At 44.4% G+C, this 22916-nt stretch overlaps 1 protein-coding gene across 1 annotated transcript; it reads left to right on the plus strand.

Moving 5' to 3' along the window:
- The first annotated feature begins 3452 nt into the window (after positions 1 to 3452).
- LOC125465884 (sphingosine 1-phosphate receptor 3-like) lies at positions 3453 to 14220 on the plus strand. The gene is made up of 2 exons (XM_048559834.2): positions 3453 to 3737; positions 11322 to 14220. Exon 2 carries the CDS (start codon positions 11510 to 11512, stop codon positions 12629 to 12631), a length of 1122 nt encoding a protein of 373 aa, XP_048415791.1. The 5' UTR covers positions 3453 to 3737; positions 11322 to 11509; the 3' UTR covers positions 12632 to 14220.
- The last annotated feature ends 8696 nt before the right edge of the window (positions 14221 to 22916 follow it).

Genomic DNA, 22916 nt, shown 5'->3' on the forward strand with positions numbered 1-22916 from the left:
GAACACCGTGATCTGTATCAATAAGTTGAGATAAATGCAAATTAGTTTCAATCTGAAATATTCTCCAATAGAATCCCACTATTACAGTCAAGCTTCAGGTGAATCCATTACATTCCAGTCATCTGCAACATGGCCGAGTGTGGCATTAGGGAATTGCAAGGAAATCAGTGACAAGCCTCTACAGATAGTTCAAGAGTCAATGTGTTCAAAACATGCAGCTTCACCATCATATCAAGCATACAATCTGTGTACAAAGTTACAGGTAAAAGCAGTGCTAGGAATCCAAGTAGGTTTGTTCAGTGATTGGTAGGTTTTGTTTCTGTATGCTATGTTTCAATGTTCATTTGTTGAGAAGAACTAAGATTTACGTGCAGGTTATCTAGGTGAGGTCTTTGGATGTGTTTTTTTTTATCAGAAATAATCAGGAATCTTGTCCAACATGTTGAGGCTAGTGAAGAAATGTTTGGGTGGTAAATGAGAGAAGGTGAGCGTGTTATGTAAGTTGTAGAGGTGTAGTATGTGCAAGTGGGTAGGTAAGAGGATACAGTGCCAGGTGGTGAGGGACCAAGGACCCTTGTGGGTAGGTATGGAGTTGGAATGTTAGGGTGGAGAGTGAGTAGAGTGTTAGGTGGTTGAGGTATTAGGGTGGAGAGTGAGTAGAGTGTTAGGTGGTTGAGGTATTAGGGTGGTGAGTGAGTAGAGTGTTAGGTAGTTGGAGTGTTCAGGTGGTGAGTGAGTAGAGCTTTAGGTTGTTGAGGAGTTAGGGTGTCAGGTGAGTGATGGAGGATGGTGTCAAATGAGTGGGGGAATAGATTGGCAGATGGCTGAGGGGGTACAGAGGATAGATGGGGAATGTGGTGAGATGGCAAGAAGATGAAGGGATAGGAAGACATGTGGTTGAGGGGGTAGATGGGTGGGTGAAAGGATAATGTGGAAGATTGTTGGATGAGGCAGCAGGGTAGCAAGTTAGTGCTGCATGTTGGGTAAGATGTTTCCAGGTGGCAAGTAATGGCTGAGAGTTTGGGTTGGCCATGTGGCCGGTGACGACTTAGATGGCCTGGCGGTGGACACAAGGTGGGAGCCAGTTGAGTGTTCATTGTGTTGGGGACATCAGATGTCAATAGGTGGGCTGGGGTGCCGAGTTCCTGTTAGGGTTATGGGGAAAATGGGAAGTTCTGACTCACTTAGCTGAATAGTTGAAACAAAAGTGGAGACTGCTGGGGAATCTCAACAGGTTTGGCAGCATCTATAAAGAGAGAGAAGCAGAGTTAATGCTTTCAGTCCAGTATGACTTTTCTTCTGAACTTAATAGTTGGACAGGAAATGTTAGAAGAACTTAACCTTCTCCAATTTGCAACTAAGCTGAACCCTCTGTTCCCTTTCATTTCTCACTGGACCTCCCACAGTGATATCTGCTATGGATATTGACCTATGACTCTGAGTTGTGGATTTTATTAGAAGGTTTGCAAATGCCAGTTTACTGCTGATTGCCAGTCTAAACTACCCATGCAACTTAGGCAGTATTGTGGGACTTACAACAGGCGCAAAAATATCTTTCTGAGCACATCTGGCTCCTGACTCAGAGAACCTGTAGCCAGTGACACGGAGTTTCCTAAGTAGACAATTCTACTCCTCAGCCAGACATTGCTGCTGATGGTGACAATGAGGATATTTGCTGACTATCTGGAGAATGGAAGGTTTGTGCCATTGCTTGGGGCCCATTCAATATGATCTTGCAGTTTCAGTATCCCACTCCCACTTTCTCTCCATTACCCTTGGTCCCTTTAGCTGCAAGAGCCATGTCTAGTTCCTTCTCAAATATATCTAACAAACTGTGGGAGAGAATTCACAACTATTTGAGTGGAGAAATTCTTCTGCAGCTCAGCCCTGAATGGTTTGCCCTTTATTTTTAGATTGAAGGTCTTTGTTGGGTAAAACTCCACTAAGGTGACAACCATCACTGTTTGTACAACATCATGGGGAGATAAGCCATCTCATTTTTGGACAGTGCTTTTAGGGATTTAATGACAAGAGTTTTATTCTTTCAATGGGATTTTGTATGGATGGCTAGACCAGCATTTATTGCCCAGATGGCAGTTCAAAGTTAATCATTTTGCCGTGGGTCTGGAGTTACATGTAGGCTAGACCAGGTAAGGATGACAGATTTCCTTCCCTAAAGGACATTAGTGTACCAAATGGGCTTTTGCACCTAATTAGCAGTGATTACATGGTCACCATTAGCTTAGCTTTTCATACCAGCTTTTTGTTTAATTTGAATTTTAGTCTGTGTCGTAGTGGGGTTCAAACCCACATCCCCAGAACATTAGCCTCAAGTTCTAGATTACTAGACTACCACAGCTACCTCATTTGATTCAAAGCATAATATTGTGGATGCTGGTAGTCAGAAATAAAAGCTGAAAGTATTGAAGACGCTCTGTAGATCTGGCAGCAACTGTGGACAGAGAAACAAAGTTAACATTTCAATGTGATTCCTCTTCAGAATCCCTTTGATTGAGCATTCTGGAAAACTGCCATCAACATTGATATAATTAGCAAGGTTCGCCTCTTGGCATCTCCTGTCTCTACCAGATGCTACAGACTCCAGGAGGAAAATGAAAGCCTTGCATTCATATGACACTCTATTGCGATACACGTGACAATAAAATCTAATTCTAATTCACCAGACATCTCAAAGTGCCTCGCAGCTTTTGTAAGATTGTCACTTATGATGTGGGATGCACAGCAAACTCTCACTAAATCTCACTGACTACCCAACCCTCTCCTTCCCCATGCTTCAGCCACCTTTTGTAAAAATGTTGGCCAGGTGATGTTTAACAGTAGCAGGTAGCTGGGGCCTCAGGCGAATATCTAATCTGGAGGACAATACGTCAGGCAGTGCAGCACTCTCTCACTCCTGTATGGGATTGTCATCTTTGCTCAGATACTGAGGGGACACTTGAACCCAGTGACTGAAAGGTGAGAGATAATGGGAACTGCAGATGCTGGAGAATCCGAGATAACAAAGTGTGAAGCTGGATGAACACAGCAAGCCAAGCAGCATCTTAGGAGCACAAAAGCTGACATTTCAGGCCTAGACCCTTCATCAGAAAAGGGGGATGTGGAGAGGGTTCTGAAATAAATAGGGAGAGAGGAGGGGGAGGAGTGGTATCAATGTGGATTTCACAAGCTTCAAAATCTGACTGAAAGGTTAGAGCATGGCTATATTTTCAAGTATCGCCTGCAGGAAGAGAGCATCTGACTGGAATAGTGAGGTGTGTTAGCTAGTCGTAGGGCTCTGGGCTTGGGATGAACGAGGTCCTGAGTGAATGCCTTAGACCGAAATAATTGGGCTGTAGTTTGACGATCGGAGCTGTGTTTTTTTTAAGGATTGATAGCTGCTGGATGTCCCGCCTCCTCCAAACAGAATAAGAAAGGCTGGCGTGCATTCTATACAAATATTCACTGCGGTCCCTGCTCCTGTGAACAGGAAACTGCTCAAACCAACTAAGGTATTTAATTTGACCACGACTCTGCAGTTCCAAAGGCTGCTTCACTTTTGTGGGACGGCCGTGGAATGAGAATGCAGGACTTCCCCTGGCAGCTCCAAACTGCCTGAAGCCAGTGTGTTTGTGCTCACAATTGATCCCAATTGTAACGAACAGACGATTGAGAGAAGTAGCTGGTCGCCTGTTGGAGTTTTGAAGCTACGTTCACAACCTCCGTGCAACTTTCTTCAGGTACGTCTGAACTTTTAGCAGTGAGTTGGCGAGAGAGTGGCTGGCGCAATATAGCTCATTTTAATTTTTACTGGAAAACAAATAGGATGCTGTAAATGCGGGTGTAATAACATGTAAGCTGTATAAAACTCTAAACAGTAACGCATTTAATTATCTTCTCTTTTCTTGGCAGTAAACTTCCTGCTTTTGTAGGGATAAACATTTTGTTGTTTTCTACTAGAAAAGGACAAGAACCGATAGGGCACAGAGAGGCACATAAGGGAACAGAGCGACTGAGAGAGGAACGAGAGAAGGATAGACACACAGAGAGATGGACAGCTGAAAGGGGAAATAGAGCGGTGAAAAAGGGAGATGAATCCATATGGAAACAGATGGCAGAAGTGAGACAGGGAAAGCCACGGGAGAGAAAGAGGGCGGTGATGGAGACTAAGTGCTGGTCAGGACTGCATCTTATCTGTCTCTGGAACTCTGTCTTCAAGAGGCTTGGGAGGAGAAGAGAGTTTAGAATTGGTATTAAATTCTGGTCACCAGTTTTCAAAAGGGGTGAGCGTAACACAGATCCCCGACCCTTTTAAGCGGTGCCAAGTAGAATTTATTTCCATGTTTGTTTTGTGGTGGTGCCATAACATTAGTACGGTGCTCAAAATGCCAAATAAATGGCACAGATCATTTTGTAGGTTCGCATGACTACTCTAGGTCTCTGGACATAGCGTGTTGAGACCTCCATAGCTTTTGCGATTGCTCTCCCTCGCACAGTAATAGGTGGAGCCGTCCCCTCTCCAAATTGCTTCTCCTTCGATTTCCTGGGACACGTTGTCACTTTTCCCAAACTTTGTTCCATCTTCCCACTCAAACTCCCAGTTGAAGCTCACCACCAAGACGTTGCCATTCCAGGCAATGAGATCTGGAGTGAAAGTCCTATCGATTCAGCAGTGTCAATGTTGGATGAAGGTCACATTCCAAGACAAATGACTGTCAATAAAAATAAAATACTGCGGATACTGGAATTCTGAAACAAACACAGAAAGTGCTGGAGAAACTCAGTAGGACTGGCATCATCTGTGGAGGGAGAAACAGGCAGACCCGAAATATTCATTCGATTTCTCTCTCCACAAATGCTGCCAGCCTTACTGAGTTTCTCTAGCACATTTTCTGTTTTAGGCTGCTAGCCGTTGTGACGCTGGTCCATGCCTTTCCCGAGTGTGCCACATAACAGGAACAAAGATTTGCATTTATCTAGCGCCTTTCACAACCATAGTACCTTCACAAACATTTTGCCTCCAGGGAAGGAAATTAGATGCAGCTGGAAGGAAATTGGGGGGAAAGCAGGGCAATAGGTCCGACTAGACATCTCCAGGCAAACAGAGTGTAAACTCAATGACCCAATTGACCTCCTTCTGTAGCATGAATGAGTCTGTGATTCTGTGAAGTATGTTTTTTTTTGGTGTAGCCACTTTTGTGTGGTAGAAAATGAGAAGAAAATCAAATTGTGATCTAGCGTCAAAGAATGGCAACCACAGAGAAAAAGGTCATTCAGCTTTTAATGTCAGCGCTGGCTCTCTGATAGAAAAACACACTGCATGCTATAACTCCCAATCCCCTTTCTCCCTGTAACCCTGCATGTTCTACTGTTTTAGATAATAACCCAATTTCCTCTTCACCGCTTCAATTGAATCTGCTCCCACCATATTTTCATATTCCAGCTGTGAAAGGCTAACTGTGGGAGAATTTCCTCATGTTTTTCCTCATGTCTCCATTGTTTCTTTTGCCAATTACTTTAAAATAGTTCCCTCTGGCACTGTTTCTCCATTTTCATTCTGACCAGACTGCTCATGATTTTGAATGTACTTATCAAAACTATGTCCCAGTTTCTCTTCTCCCCAGAAAACAGCCTAATCTTCTCGAATCTATCCATATATCCAAAGTTCCCCATACCCGCAACTATCCTGGTGAGTCTTTTTCTGCACGCTGTCTAATGCCTTCCTATCCTTCCCATAATGTGTTGCTCAGAACTGGATACAATATTTCAGTTGAGGCTGACACTCTTTTATATAAGTTTAACATAACTCTCCTTTTATAATCTGTGTCCCTATTAATAAAGCCCAGGGTGCAGTATGCTTATGAACTACTTTCTCAACTTGTCCTGTCAACTTCAATGTACCTATTGAGCCAGACCCTCTGCTCATTCAGAACTGTACCCCTCATTAACTAAATTGCGTCTCATTCTTCATACCAAAATAGTCACTGCATACATCCCCACATTAAATTCCATCTGTCATTCATTCCCCTTTATCTATACCCTGTCTTGTTAAAATGTATTCATTAATGGGGATGTGGACATCACTAGTTGGACCAACACTTATTGCCCGTCCTTGGTTGCCTTTGAGAAGCCGGTGCTGAGCTGTCCTCTTGAACCACCACAGTCCACTTGCAGTACAAGTGACCCACAATGCTCTTAGGGAGGGCATTCCAGGATTTTGACTCAGTGACAGTGAAGGAATAGCAATATATTCCCAAGTCAGGATATTGAATGGCTTGGAGGGGAACTAGCAGATTGTCTCTTGTATCTGCTGCCTTTGCCCTTCTAGATGGAAGTGGTTGTGGGTTTAGAAGGTGCTGCCTTAAGGATCTTTGGCGAATTACTGCAGTACATCTTGTAGATAGCAGATACTATTACCACCGAATGTATACTGCTTGTGGATGTGGTGCCAGTCAAGTGTGCCACTTTCTCCTGGATGGTGTCAAGCTTCTTGAGTGTTTTGGGGCTGTATTCATCCAAGCAACTGGGAAGTATTCCATCACACTCCTGACTTGTGGTTTGTAGATGGTGAATAGGCTTTGGGAATCAGGAGGTGATTTACTCATTGCATATTCCTAGCTTCTGATCTGCTCTTGTCACCGCTGTGTTTATGTGGCCAATCCGTTTGAGTTTACGGCCTTGGGACTTTTTGAAGTTCTGCATTATCCTTCTCATGGTTCACAGCGCTTCATACAGACCAAGACACTTGAAATTGTACCCTGTGCACCAAGAACATCAGTCTGTATTAGGATGAGCAAGGGCCCTAATACCAACTCCAGAAGAACTCTTCTATAAACCTTCTTTCAGTCTAGAAAACAATCATTAACCACCGATCTCTGTTTCCTGTCTCTCAGCCCATTCTGTATTCATTATGGTATCATCTCTATTGTTTCCTTGAATTCCAACGTGCTGATAAATCTGTGTGACATTTTATCAGATGCCTTTTGGAAGCCCACGTAGACCACGTTGACAGCATCAAAAAATGCACAAGTTAGTTAAATATGATTTGCCCCTAACTTTTTTGTTCTGGCTTTCATCACCCAGATTTGCCCAAGTAACTAGTACTTTTTCCCTGAATTATTGCTTCTGGAAGTTTCTCAACTTCCAAGATTGCTTTGACTGGCCTAATTTTCCTGGGATTATCTTTTTATCCTTTCCTTAAACAAGGGTGTAACATTTGCAGTTCTTCAGTCCCTGGCATCACTCATGAGTCTAAGTAAGATTAGAAAATGATGGTTGCTGTCTTTGTAATGTTCATTCTCCACCTCCACTATTCATTAGTACATTTCATCTGGTTCTAGAGACTTGTCAACTTTGACCAAGGTATCTCATACCTCTTCCCTTCATCTGGAAACAATGTGACTATCAAAACAGCCTTTTCTTTTACTGTGACCCATGCAGCATCTTCTTCCATTTGTTAACTGCCAGCCCTTTATCTTACTTTTCTTGTTCACTTTTCTCCATGCCACTTTCAAAAACCTTCCATATTCTGTTATTTACCTGATGTATGTCATAAGCATAGCTTTTCTTTGTTTTTTTCTTCATTTGAATCACTTGTCATTCCAGTGAGCGCTGGAGCATTTTCCCTTCCATGGGAATATGCTTTGACTGTACTTGAATTATTTAAAGATATCTGCGTTGTTTGATTTCAGTTTTATCTGTTAGCCTTTGACTCCAATTCATCAGGGTCAGATTCATTCTTACACCTTTGAAGTTGGCTTTCCCCCAATTCGTTATTCTCACTCTGGATTGTTCCTTGTCCTTTTTCAATGACCAATCTAAACCTTATGATACAATGATCGCAAGCTCTTTGATATTCCCATCCTGATACTCAATCCACTTGGGCTATCTCATTACAAAGAATCATATCAAGCAATGTTCCCTTTCTCAGTCGACTGAAAATATTGCTTTAAAAATTTCTCATGAACAAACTCTATTAGATTTCCCTTCTTTGACTTTTACACCATTACTCTTACTCTATATTTGGATAATTGAAAACACATTATAAACTGCTATGTTTGCACCTCTCTGAAATGTCCTTGCAAAATTGTTTCTGTATATCTTTCCCACTAGTTTGTGATGCATAGACTACCCTAAGCAACGTAATAGCGTCTTTTTTGTTCCTCAGATCTCGACAAGCAGATTCTGTCCATGACCCCTCTGGGATGTCCACTGTCTTTTTGTCCTCCTTAATCACTGTTGCCAACTTCCTCCTTTCTCCTCTTCTTATTTTCCAAAATATCTTCTAAAAAAGTAAGATTTTCTGAAGAAGGGTCCTGACCTGAAACGTCAGCTTTCCTGCTCCTCTGATGCTGCCTTGGCCTGCTGTGTTCCTCCAATTCCACTCTGTGTTATCTCTGACTCCTGCATTGGCAGTTCTTACTATTTCTAAAAAAAAACCTATCTCCCAGCGCTTGATAACAAAGTGCGGAGCTGGATGAACACAGCAGGCCAAGCAGCATCTTAGGAGCAAAAGCTGACGTTTCGGGCCTAGACCCTTCAGCAGAGAGGGGGATGGGGAGAGGGTTCTGGAATAAATAGGGAGAGAGGGGGAGGTGGAGTGAAGATGGAGAGAAAAGAAGATAGGTGGAGAGGACAGTATAGGTGGGGAGGTAGGGAGGGGATAGGTCTGTCCAGAGAAGACGGACAGGTCAAGGAGGCGGGATGAGGTTAGTAGGTAGGAAATGGAGGTGCGGCTTGAGGTGGGAGGAAGGAATAGGTGAGAGGTAGAACAGGTTACGGAGGTGGGGACAAGCTGGGCTGGTTTTGGGATGCAGTTGGGGGAGGGGACGAGCTGGGCTGGTTTAGGGATGCAGTGGGGGAAGGGGAGATTTTGAAGCTTGTGAAGTCCACATTGATACCATTGGGCTGCAAGGTTCCCAAGCGGAATATGAGGTGCTGTTCCTGCAACCTTCGGGTGGCATCATTGTGGCACTGCAGGAGGCCCATGATGGACATGTCGTCTACCATCCGACCCCACCACCCAAGACATTTTTCCATCCCCACCCTTGTCTGCTTTCCAGAGAGACCACTCTCTCCGTGACTCCCTTGTCCGCTCCACACTCCCCTCCAACCCCACCACACCCAACACCTTCCCCTGCAACCGCAGGAAGTGCTACACTTGCCCCCACACCTGCTCCATCACCCCCATCCCAGGTCCCAAGATGACTTTCCATGTTGAGCAGATGTTCACCTGCACATCTGCCAATGTATTATACTGTATCCACTGTACCTGGTGTGGCTTCCTCTACATTGGGGAAACCAAGCGGAGGCTTGGGGACCGCTTTGCCGAACACCTTCGCTTGGTTCGCAACAAACAACTGCACCTCCCAGTCGGGAACTATTTTAACTCCGCCTCCCATTCCTCAGACGACATGTCCATCATGAGCCTCCTGCAGTACTACAATGATGCCACCCGAAGGTTGCAGGAACAGCAACTCATATTCCGCTTGGGAACCCTGCAGCCCAATGGTATCAATGTCGAATTCACAAGCTTCAAAACCTCCTCTTCCCTACCTCATCCCAAAACCAGCCCAGTTCTTCCCCTCCCCCCACTGCATCCCAAAACCAGCCCAGCTCGTCCCCGGCTCCCTAACCGGTTCTTCCACTCACCTATCCCCTCCTTCCACCTCAAGCTGCACCTCCATTTCCTACCAACTAACCTCATCCCACCTCCTTGACCTGTCCGTCTTCCCTGGACTGACCTATCCCCTCCCTACCTCCCCACCTATACTCTCCTCTCCACCTATCTTCTTTTCTCTCCATCTTCAGTCCGCCTCCCCCCTCTCCCTATTTATTCCAGTTCCCTCTCCCCATCCCCCTCTCTGCTGAAGGGTCTAGGCCCGAAACGTCAGCTTTTGTGCTCCTGAGATGATGCTTGGCCTGCTGTGTTCATCCATCTCCACACTTTGTTATCTTGGATTCTCCAGCATCTGCTGTTCCCATTATCACTGGTTCACCGATGTCCTTGAGGGAAGGCAACTGCCATCCTTACCTTGTTTGGCCGACATGTAACTCCAGACCCACAAAAATGTGGCTGACTCTTAATTGCCCTCTTGGCAATTAGGGATGGGCCGATAATGCTGCCTGGTCAGTGACACCCTAATCCTGTGAATGAAGAAAGGAAACAAAATCTCTCTACCTTGGCCTTGAAAAGATTCCATGACCCCACTTCTGGTGCCTCCTGAAGCACAGAGTTCCAAAGCTACAGAGCTCCCTAAGAGAAAAAGTTTCTTCTCATGTGTTTAATTTCATTCATTTTAATGTTTCCCACACATTTGTATAATGAGCTGCTTTCTCAAGTTACATTACATACTACAGTGTGTATGGAGTTGAAGTCACATATATTGAGCCAGATGCTATAATGTATCGAGCAAGGAAGGGCCCTTCATTGACAGCAGATGTAGAGGGATTAAGGGGAAATAGAGCTGACAACATCAAAGAAATTATCTTCCAAGGTAAAATTTAATAACCTGATCATTCTGGCGAGCATCCATTGAGGTGTTTATAGAATCAGCTATACAGTACAAAAGAGGCCTTTCAGCCCATCGAGACTGCACTGGCATAAACAAGCCATCAACTCCCTACGCTAGCCTCCTTTCCATCACTTGGCCAGTAGCCTTGAATATTATGACATTTCAAGTGATCATCCACACACCATTTTTTAAAGCTTGTGAGGTTTCCTACCTCTACAACCAGCAGCCCCCTCCCCATGTAGTTAAAGCAAGTATTCTCATTTAATTTGCCTTGAACATTTTTGTTTATTTTTCTTTAACGTTTATTAGTTTGTAAAAACTATTGGAGTTGGGGGAAATGCTGATGTATACGTGTTGGGACGGGAGCAGGGCGCTATGGGGTATGATCAGAGTTGCTGTTCCCTGTGTTGGCAACCCTGGAATCAGACTGGACAATGGTTAGTTTCTGTGGGAGCCCAGCATTTGGCCAGAAACGACTCGCTGAGTCTGAAGTCGGTCAAGTTTTGAGGAAGAGTCCTACTGGATTGGAAAAGTCAACTCTTACTACTTTCTACAAGTGCTGCTGCTGCTGCTTTTTCCAGGCATTCTCTGCTTTTATTTCCAGAGATGACCAACACTTTGTCTGTATGGGTTACTGGGCAGGGGTCTGGGGCTGGGACCAGGTATTTTGGGTGCTCATTTGCACCACTTGCTTATTTACACTTGCATCAGTTAATGCTTTTAATTGCACTTGCTTTAAATGTTGAACCTTTGGCATTACAGAGATCTGACTTTTTTGTCTAAACATGCCTTTAATGTATTTTCTCTCAGGTTAGAGATTCCAACCAAAGAGGTGTGACAGAAAATCCATGTCTGATTCTCCAGCCCCTCCATGGACTGGCTCCAACAGTGAACTGGACAACACATACTGACAGCGCCCTCTGTTGTTTGAGATGCTTCAGTACACAGCCTAGACACGGCAGTTTCTTTCGGACATTCCTGCTAACACAGTGGTAGCAATGGCTTTGCCAAGCGGCTATCAGGGGAACGAGATCATCATCAGGCATTATAACTACACAGGAAGATTGAATAACAGGACAGAGGGTGTTTCCAGCAACGCTAAGATTGCAATTTTCCTCCTGGCTTGTATATTGATAGTCATCGAGAATCTGATGGTGCTTGTGGCTATTTGGAAAAACAAGAAATTTCACACAAGGATGTACTACTTAATCGGGAATCTTGCCCTTTCAGATCTCTTGGCTGGGGTGGCTTACGTATTTAACATCCTCATGTCTGGCCATCGCACCCTGACCCTGACACCGACGGAATGGTTCATCAGAGAGGGCAGTATGTTTGTTGCTTTGTGTGCGTCAACCTTCAGTCTGTTGGCAATTGCTATTGAAAGGCACATGACCATGGTGAAAATGAGACCTTACGACTCTAAGAAGCAGTACAGGCTCTTCTTGCTCCTGGGAGCTTGCTGGATGATCTCCATTCTCCTGGGGGTCTTGCCACAAATTGGATGGAGCTGCATTGACAGACTTAATTCCTGTTCGACAATGCTGCCGCTGTTCGCCAAAAGCTATGTGGCCTTTTGCATCACCATCTTGACCATCATCTTGTTTTCTGTCGTGATCCTGTACGTCCGCATCTACCGGCTTGTCAGCTCCAGCAGCCGCAAGATGAAGGTGAGGAAGAACACCAAGGGCAGCCAATCCGAGCGGGCCATGGCTCTTCTGCGCACCGTGATGATCGTCGTGGGGGTCTTCATAGCTTGTTGGTCACCTCTCTTCATCTTCCTGATGCTGGACGTCGCCTGTAGTCCCAAGCAGTGCAAGATCCTCTACAAGGCAGACTGGTCAGTGGCCCTGGCTGTGCTGAACTCAGCCCTGAACCCCATCATTTACACCCTGTCCAGCAGGGAGATGCGAGGGGCCTTTTTTAAGTTGCTCTGCTGCTGTTTGGTGGGCTCAGGCGCAGCCAGAAGTTTGCCGATAGCACCGACTGCAGACAACAGCAGGAGCAAGTCCAGCGGGAGCAACTTTAATAAACCCAGGGAGGAGGTAGACTCCCCAACGATGCTCATTTCAGCCTGCATAGTCAAGTCGAGTGAGTTTTCATTGGAAAAGGGCAAGTCTTGAAGAATGTAGCATTTCCCAGAATAATCCAAGGAAAGCATCTTGACTCCTATCAGGATTGTGAAGGAAAGACAATTGATGTCAGTGCTTCTGTTTTAATACATGCAGACTTTCCAGTATCTTGTACAAAATATCACCACAATGTTGATTGTTATCACTTGATAGGCACTCAGTGAGTATTGTAAAGGTTATTGGTTTGCCGCACTACAAATACACAGTCCTGACCATCAGTTTATTATTAGACCACTGCCATGATTTAATTGCATGCCCCAAGTTAGGGAAGGTGGGTGTAAAAAGTAGGGTGGGTGTTTTCTGGCTTAAGAGAAGGAAGAGAGCCAGCCAAAACCACCTTGTTACTGAGTGAAGCCTGCCCTATAGTGCGCTTGGTGCAAGAGAATCGGAATTGGTACTGTTACCATCATTTTGCCGCCTCCGGGAGTTAATCGCTCACCATTACAGCAGTGCTCTGGGGAACTGGCAGTAACTTGGATCCATGCCCCATTCCCAGCAGATATCCCATTTTGAAGCTCCCTAGAATTATTTCTGCTCAGTTTGAGGCCCAACCATTTCAGGCAGAGACGAGGAAAACTTTCTACCACGAAAGACTTCCGATTCTTTGGAATTCATCCCCCTGCAGACCTGAGCTCAGCCACTGACTATATTCAGAATGAATATTCAGACTGAAGGAATGAAAGAATGTGGGGATGTTTGGAAAGATAAAGTTGAAGATCAGTCACAATCCTGTTGAAAGATATAGAAGTCCGAAAGGCTGACTGCAGCTCCTATTCATTATGTTCTGAAGGTCCATGTGAGGCTTCTGCTACTGACTCTGCAATGTCCCCCACGAGGTCTCAGTTACTTCTGCCCCTTTAAAATGGCCTCAAAATCTATCCCTTTTACTCTGAAAATGTGCTCTCTCTTGAGTCCTTTGCTGGTGTTGGTCTCTCTTCTCCCCCACCTCAATTCTCTTTCTCTACACCCCCTTCACCTTAATTCTCTCTCTCTACCTCCCTTCCCCTCAATTCTCTTTCTCTCTCTCTCTCACCACCCCCCACCTCAATTCTCTCTCTCTACCCCCCACCTCAATTCTCTCTATCTCGCTCTCTCTCCCCTCCCACCTCAATTCTCTCTCTCTCACCACCCCCTTCACCTCAATTCTCCCTCTCTCTCTCTCAAAACCACCCTCACCTCAATTCTCTCTCTCTCACCACCCGCTCACCTTAATTCTCTCTCTCTCTCTCTTTCGTCCCTCATCTCAATTCTCTCTCTCTCTCTCTCTCTCTCTCTCCCTCTCTCTCTCTCTACCCCCCTCCCTCACCTCAATTCTCTACATTTTAGGTACTCCAATGTGTGACACAAAGGAGCTTGCAAAATATCACCTTGCCTGAGGGCTGACCTAAAAAGGAAGGCCCCAGTTACCAGCTCAATCTGACCCTGGGTGTCAAATCTGTTGCTGATAGATAATAGACTGGCAATGTAGCAATAGACTCAACCAACAACAGAAGATCAATGTAAATGTTTTTATGTAACCCATCAAAGAACCTGTATTTTTGTGCACTATTTATTAAATATTGTGATTATATATTTTTAGTTGAGCCATGAAGAAATAAACTTTTAATGCTTTCATTAGAAAATGGATATTTTAATTTATATATGTGTTACTAAAAATACATAACAAACAGCTGGAAAACTGCTGTGAATGTGGCCGTGTTAAATAGGCTGTCTGTGTTCTGTGTGTGGTGGACTGGAGGGTGGCTAATGTTGTGCCTGGGTAGGATTGTCAAACAGAGAGACCTAGGGGTTATGATTCTTTAAAGTTATGTCACATGTAGACAGGGTGGTGAAGATGGCATTTAGCACGCTTGCCTTCATTGCTTGGACTATTGAGTATAGGACGAGGTTGTACAGGACATTGGTGAGGCTACGTTTGGAGCACAGTGTACAGTTCTGGTCGCCCTGCTATTGGACAGATATTATTAAATTGGAGACGGTGTCGCAAACATTCACCAGGATGTCGCTGGGACTGGAGGGTTCGAGTTATAGAGGGAGGCTGGATAGGCCGGGACCTTTTTCAGTGGAGCTTGAGGTTGAGGGGTGACCTGACAGAGGTTTGTAAAATCATGAGAGGCATAGATTAGTGAGTAACAAAGGTCTTTTACATAGGGTAGGTGTGTTTAAAACTAGAGAGCATATTTGTAGGTGAGAGGAAAAAGATTTGAAAGAGATCTGAGGGGCAATTTTTTCATTCAGAGGGTGGTTAAAATGTGGAATAAGCTGCTGGAGGAAGTGGTAGAAGCAGGTACAGTTGAACATTTAAAAGACATTTATACGGGAACATGAATAGGAAAGGTTTAGAGCAATATGGAAATGCAAGTAGTGGGAAATAGTTTAACTTGGGAAATGAAGGGTCCGTTCCTGCACCGAGTAAAAATGGAAAGAACTGCCGATGCTATAAATCAGAAACAATAACAGAAGTTGCTGGAAAAGCTCAGCCGGTCTGGCAGTATCTGTGAAGGGAAAACAGAGTTAACGTTTTGGTCGTGACCCTTCCTCAGAACTACCGAAACGTTAACTCCGATTCTTTTCTTCACAGAAGCTGCAAGACCTGCTGTGCTTTTCCAGCAACTTCTGTTTTTGCTTCTGTTTGTGTGCTGTATGACTCTATGACTCTATAACAATAGTAGGGGTCTCTGGATTAATTGTCCAGTATTTATACCAGCAGAGCCAACACCTCCCTTTAAATAACACGTGGGTACCACAGCTACCCATCTGGTAGCTTCTGGAATTGCTACAATGTCGGTTCATCAGAATGATAGCTAGATTTCAATGGTTAATCTTTAAGAAGGGAATCTGTTCCCCGCTCATAAAAAGGATCAAGAACCAGAAAACACTGACTGAAAATGATTTGTTCAAAGAGCTAATCTGATGTGAGTAACAGCTTTTCATACAGTGTGGTTTTGTTTTGTTCATTTGTGGGACACAGGCATTGTTGGCTGGGCCAGCGTTTATTGGCTAGTTCCCCTTGAGAAGGTGGTGGGGAGCTGCTTACTTGAACCACATACAGTAGGTTTACCCATAATTCCCTGAGGGAGGAGCTTCCAGGATTCTGATCCTGTGATAGTGAAGGAATGGCAATATATTTCCAAGTCAGGATGGTGAGTGGCTTGGAGGGGAACTTGGACGTGGTGATGTCCCATAGATGTGTTGCCCTTGTTCCTATAGATGGAAATTGTCATGGTTCAGGAGGTGTTGTCTGAGGATCTTTGGTGAATTTCTGGAGTGCATCTTGTGGATAGTACGCACTGCTAGTACTGACCGTCAGTGATGGAGGGAGTGGATGTTTATGAAAGTAATGTCATTCAACCGGGCAGCTTTGTCCTGGATGGTGTCAAGCTTTTTGAGTGTTGTTGGGGCTGCACTCATCCAGGCATCCATTCTGATGCATTGTCTGAAAATGAATTGCATTTGGGGCATTCAAGAGGGGATTGGATGATTATTTGGATAGAAATAGTGTGCAAGGTTATGGGGGTGAAAAACAAGAGATTGCTACAAGGTAGTAAGACTGATTTGAAAAGCTGGGGAAAAGATACAGGGTCCCGACCGAAATGTCAACATTCCTGCTGTCTGATGCTGCCTGGCCTGCTGTTTACTTCCAGCTCCACGTTGTGTTATATCCACCAAATTTCCATCAATGAACCACTGCCAGTAAATCACCCATATTTGCAAACCTGTTTTTCAATGTCATTGGTTGTCCCTCGAAGATGATGATGACTCTCTTCTGCTCTCAGGGTGAGTCTGTAGGTGGCCGTACAGACCAATGTGTCTTCCGCAGGCTCTGTTACACTTGGGGCAGGTGGATGAGGCCTTAGTGTGGAAGCATGCTTCCCTGCAGAGCCCATTATGGACAGTGCAGACCATCAAAGGTGAGGGACGGGTGGGGGAAGAAGGCTAAATGAAAATGGAGTTGAAAGGCAAACTCTCGCTGTGTTGCCTGACACGGTTGAGCTGTAGAGGCGTGTAGCTGACATCTAGCAGGACATTGGTCAACGCGAATGAACGCTGTCAATGGAGAACTGAGGAAAGAAGCCCAACAATGCCTCATGTTGACTTTAAGCTGCATCAAACTCAGGGGTGTCAAGGAGCAGAAAGGACTGTGGCAGAAATATTACAACTTAGGGCTGAATATTTTTGCAACATTAAACAGGCTGTGGCATCTCCATCAAGTTTGACAGAGGGTTTCTGTCTGCGGGGACTAGCAGGTTTCTTCCACGCCACCATCCCAGACACATTGTATATCCACTCCCCAGCCCTGGTTGCTGCTAGCTCTGTATCCCAGTTATCACAACTAGAAGAACTTGCCAGTGTTGGGACATCCGGAATAGGTCATCAACCCGGCGCCACCTTGGAACTCTAGCCGTGCGCAAGGCCTTTGACAGACCAAAGCTGTTCTTCACCGACAATGTAGGGGCACAGCAATCAGTAATTGACAACATGGAAGAGGAACTGCCGTTAACTCCCTACACCCGGTTACCATTCAAACTACCAAGGTGAATAACCTCAATGTGGATAGCTGTGATATTCAGCAGTAAAAACAGGAAGTGATAGGTTGGGAACTGGGGAAGTGCAATGAGACCTGGGTGTTCTTGTCCACCGATACTGAAAGTAAGCATGCTGTTGAAGCAGGTGGTGAACGAGGCAAATGGTATAATGACTATCATAGCGAGAGGATTCAAGTACAGGGACAGGGATGTCTTGCTGCTATTGTATAGTGCCTTGGCGAGACCACGTCCAGAGTATTGTGTCCAGTTTTGATCTCCTTCTTTGAAGAAGGATGTTTGGTGATGGAGGGAGTAGAGTGAATGTTTACCATGTTGATTCCTGGGATGGTAGGGCTGATGTATGAAGTGAGACTGAATCGGTTAGGACTATATTCACTGGAGTTTAGATGAATGAGGAGAGGATCTCATAGAAACGTATAAAAGTCTGATAGGATAGATAGGTTAAACACAGTCAGGATGGTCCCAATGACTAGGTCACAGTTTAAAAATATGGGCTAGGCCATTTGGGACTGAGATGAGGAGAAATTTCTTCACCCAGAAAGTGGGGACCTTGTGGAATTCTGTGCCGCAGAAGCAGTTGAGGCCAAAACATTGAATGTTTTCAGGAAAATAAATAAAGCTTTGCTGCTAAAGGTTCAAAGGATATAGGAGAGAAAGCAGCAAAAGGATACTGAGTTGGATGATCAGTCATGATCATACTGAATGGCAAAGCAGGCTTGAGGGGCTGAATGGCCTACACTGGCTCCTATTTTCTACATTTCTATGAAGTGCCAGGACACACAACTCACCAATCCAGAGGGACATCCCACCTTTCAACCCTCTCTAAGTTATTGCTGCTTGTAACCCAACATCTTCTCACTGCTTACTGTAGAGCTATCACATCCAGGGAAGCCCTCAAGCAATGTTAATCATTTACATTTATTCACAGAAAACAGCAGTGAACAGAAATTAAACAAACAGGGACTGCATTTTTCTCCCAGCATACGAACAAACTGCTAGCATTTTGAGTAACAAGCATTTCACAGTCACTGGGTGATCACTCCAACCAGCTCACATCTACTGGAACCTAGAGTCAATTAAGCCCTGTCTGACTAGTAGCGTTTGTGTTTGATTTATTGTTGTGGCATGTACCAACATACAGTGAAAAGTGGTGTCTTGCGTGCTGTACGGGCAGATCATAAATACAAAGAGCATTAGGGTAACAGAACAGAGTGCAGACCACAGTGTTAGAGTTTGAGAGATCTGTTCAGATGCCTGATAACAGGAGAGAAGAAGCTGTTCTTGAATCTGTTATTATGGGCATTCAATATTTTATATCTTCTGCTGGATGGAAGAGGGTGGAAGAGAGTATTATGGGGCAGGAGGGGTCCTTGATTATTCTGGCTGCTTTTCCAAGGCAGCAGGAAGTTTAGATGGAGTCATTGGATAGAAGGTTGATTAGCGCGATGGACTGGGCTGTGTTCACAGCAATCTGTAGTGTCTTGCGGTCTTGGAAAAGGCAGTTGCCATACCACACTGTGATGTATCTGGCTAGCATGTTTTCTACAGTACATCTATAAAAATTGGTAAGGGTTTTTGTGGACATGCCAAATTCCCTTAGCTTCCTGAAGAAGTAGACATTGATGTGCTTTCTTGACTGTAGCATTGCTGCTCTCTAGTGTGCAGGATCTGATGTTGCTCTCTCATAACTTCGTCATCCCCCTCTTCAAAGACTGCTACGGGGCGGCATGGTGGCTCAGTGTTTAGCACTGCAGCGTCACAGCACCAGGGACCCGGGTTCAATTCCAGCCTTGGGCGACTGTCTGTGTGGAGTTTGCACATTCTCCCTGTGTCTGCGTGGGTTTCCTCCGGGTGCTCCGGTTTCCTCCCACAGTCCAAAGACGTGCAGGCTAGGTAGATTGGCCATGCTAAGTTGCCTGTAGTGTTCAGGGATGTGTGGGTTACATGGGGATGGGTTTGGGTGGGATGTTGCAAGTGGCAGTGTGGATTTGTTGGGCCGAAGGGCCTGTTTCCACACCGTAGTTAATCTAGAAAATGGGCATCACTAAATTGGAGTGTGCATGAATCATTTGAATTCAGTGGTTAGTCATTTCTGTTAAGCAGTTTTGCCAAAAAAAAACACAAGTTCGCAACACTTAGTTCTGACAGTGAGAATCTTGTAGCAAGATGCACTGATATGTTATACACACAAATCATGCCTTTCCAACTATGTCCACAAGGTGGAAGTATAGTTCAAGAGTTATGAATTGTTAGTAGCTAGTATTTGTAATTAATGGTGCATAGCCGATTGTATTTGCAGATAATCGATAGATATTAAATCAAAGTTAGTATCACTTTTAGCTAATGTTTTTCAACCATTGACAAATAACTGTATTACTGCCAATTACAACTCAAGACCAAGAGCTAAAAGTTCAAATACAGACGAGAAGCATTCCACACAATGTAAGCTTGTCTTGTTTGAATTGTGATCCCCCTCATTGCCTCCTTACCTCACTGACCCGTTCTAGCTCTGAAATTCACCTGTCTTCCCTGAAGTTTCAAGTTTTCCCAGGCAGCTACCAAACTCTTTCCCTCACTTTCTGTAAAACCAGTTGCCCTTTTATTAACTCATGTCACGTTCTGTTCACACATCACCTCTGTACTTGCTGACTTGCTGTGTGCTTTTATTTGTCCTTATTGCTGTGTGTGCCATCTACAAGATGCAATGTGACAACTTACCAAGAGTCTTTAGATAGTATCCTGCCAAACCCACAACATCTACTGAGGAGAACAAAAGCAGCAGATACATGGGCACACCACCATAGAACATAGAACAGTACAGCACAGTACTGGCCCTTCAGCCCATAATGTTGTGCCAACCTATTATCCTACTAAGATCAGACTACCCTGCTTACCCTACATTTTACTATCCTCCATGTGCCTATCCAAGAGTTGCTTAAAAGTCTTTAAAGTATCTGACTCCACTACCACTGCCAGCAGTACATTCCACATGCCAACCACTCCCTGTGTAAGAAACCTACCTCTGATATCTCCCCTGTACCTTCCTCCAATCACCTTAAAATTATGTCCCCTCATAATAGTCATTTCCACCCTGGGGAAAAGTCTCTGGCTATCCACTCTATCTATGCCTCTCATCACCTTGTACAACTCTAGCAAGTCAGCTCCCATCTTTTTTCGCTCCAATGAAAAAAGCTCTAGCTCCCTCAACCTTTCCTCATAAGACCTGCCCTCCAGTGCAGGCAACATCCTGGTAAATCTCCTCTGCACCCTCTCTAAAGGTTCCACATCTTCCCTATAATGAGGTGGCCAGAAACGAGCACAATATTCCAAGTGTAGTCTAACCATCTTGATGTCGCCATTCCTTTACTGTTGCTGTGACCAAATCCTAGGGCTCCCTTCCTAATGGCACTGTGGGTCTACCTACAGCACATGGACTGCAGCAGTTCAAGAAGGCAGCCCACCACCACCTTCTCCAGGGCCTCTAGGAGTGGGCAATAAGTGCTGATCTGGTCAGTGATGCTCGCATCCCATGAATGACTAAATAAATTACCTCCTGCGCAAGCGGGAATTTGCTGTGTGCAATTTAAATGCCGCAACTCCTATATTATATGTTATTACACTTCAGGAGAAAAGTACTTAGCCAGGTTTAAGTTCCTTTGGAATAACCAGAGATCAGGGGTGATTCTATATAGGTGCTAGCAGAAGTCACTCAATACCAGGTTATAGTCCAATAGATTTATTTGAAACAACAAGCTTTGAAAATGCTGCCCCTTCGTTGCACCAAAAGCTTGTGATTTCAAAGGTACCTGCAAGACTGTAACCTGATGTCGTGTGACTTCTGACCTTGTCCACCCCAGTCCAACACCAGCACCTCCACATCAAGACTATATAGATGCAGGTCCCTTTTGAAACCAACTGAATCCCTCTGAGTCTCATGATGGAAAATTCAAAATATGATTCACTTTGGCCACTCTCTAACTAAACACGGTTGTAGTTTGAAGAAGGTGGATTTGTAATTGACTAATTAAATTGTCTATCGTCTTGCGAAGAGGAGAATGTTGTACATGAAATAAGACCCAGCAGTGGAAAAATTAAGCAACTCCACAAAAATAGAGATAACACTTACAAAAGATCACATGAGAGCTTAAGTAAAGAGAGCTCTGTAAATTATTGACATATTTGAATGCTTGCATGGTTTAATTAACCCTTTTGCAGCTCTTTAATTTCTGGAACATGCTGGCACTTCTTTCCAAAAGCAATGAAAATGTTCTGGGAAAGAAAAGGCACATTAACATCCCAACTCTCACGAAACTGGGGGTTAATTGTCATAAACTGGGCACTGTTGTGGCATGTATCATGCCTCAGTTGGATACACAATTCACTTGTGCTATTTTCATTCTGCTGCACAGGATTCAGAGCAGCCCTTTCCTTTTTTGGTTTGGTTTGATGCATTGATTACTTGTTACGGGATAGTAATCGACAAAAGAACCAAAGAGGGGAGATAGGGAGAGTTTTTTGTGTGTCATGGCCAGCACTGCACCTGCCACTAACTGCAGTAGAAATAGATTCAAAAGTAACTTCCGAATGGGAATTTGAGTGCTCACTTGAAAAGGATTTTTTTAGAAGATGTTAAAGAGGGAAAGCATGACATTACGGGGATAGCACTATCAAAGAAATGATGCAATTCCAATGAACTGAATGAACTCCTTCTGTATTGCACGAGAAGTACCTCTAGTGGTCAACAACACTGAACCTAAACCCAATACCAGGTGGGACAAATAACAGAAATTGCTGGAGAAACTCAACTCGTCCTCCAACTTTTGTGGGAAGAGAGAAACAGACTTGACCCTTCAAGTTCAGTGATCTGCATCAGAGCATTTACTGCCTTTTTATACTTTCATAGGAAATTACCATTCCCCTCAGTCGAAGGGTCAATAAAAGGGGATGCCATTATTTTACAGTTGAAGGGCAGGGGGTTTTGAGAAGATTTAAGGAAATCTTTTCACTCAGAGGGCAATGGAAGGGTGGTCGGGGTGGGAAATCTCACACCGTTTAAAATGTACATGGATGAGCGCTCAAAATGTCGTCATATTCAACTGTTGAAATGTCAGCTCGTGTTGAAAGGTCAGTGCAGACTCGATGGACCGATGGACCACTTATGTGCTATATGTCAATGATTCATTAAAATGGGCAACACTGACAAGGCCAGCATTAATTGCTCTTCGCTAATTACCCTTGAACTCAGTGGCTTCCTTGGAAATTTCAGGGGATACTTAAGAGTCAACCACATTGCTGAGGATTCAGAGTCGTATATCACAGAATCATAGAGTCATAGAGGTTTACAGTGCAAAAAAGGCCCTTCAGCCCATCATGTGTAAAACCAACTCCCTATCTACTCTAATCCCATTTTCCAGCTCTTGGCCCATAGCCTTGTATGCCTTGGTATTGCAAGTGCACATCTAAATACTACTTAAATGTTATGAGGATTTCCAACTCTCCCACCCTGACAGGCAGTGAGTTTCAGATGTAGTGAAAATGTTTTTCGTTACATCTCCTCTAAACCTTCCGCCCACCATTTAAATCCATGCTCCCTGGTCATAGATTCCTCCATCAAGAGAAAATGTTTCTTCCTGTCAATCCTATCTATGCCCCTCATAATTTTACACATCTCGCTCATGACCTCTCTCAATCTGCCCTGATCTAAGGGAAACAAACCCATACTGTCCATT

The sequence above is a fragment of the Stegostoma tigrinum genome, chromosome 30 (genome assembly GCF_030684315.1).
Source record: "Stegostoma tigrinum isolate sSteTig4 chromosome 30, sSteTig4.hap1, whole genome shotgun sequence".
Lineage (NCBI taxonomy): Eukaryota > Metazoa > Chordata > Chondrichthyes > Orectolobiformes > Stegostomatidae > Stegostoma > Stegostoma tigrinum.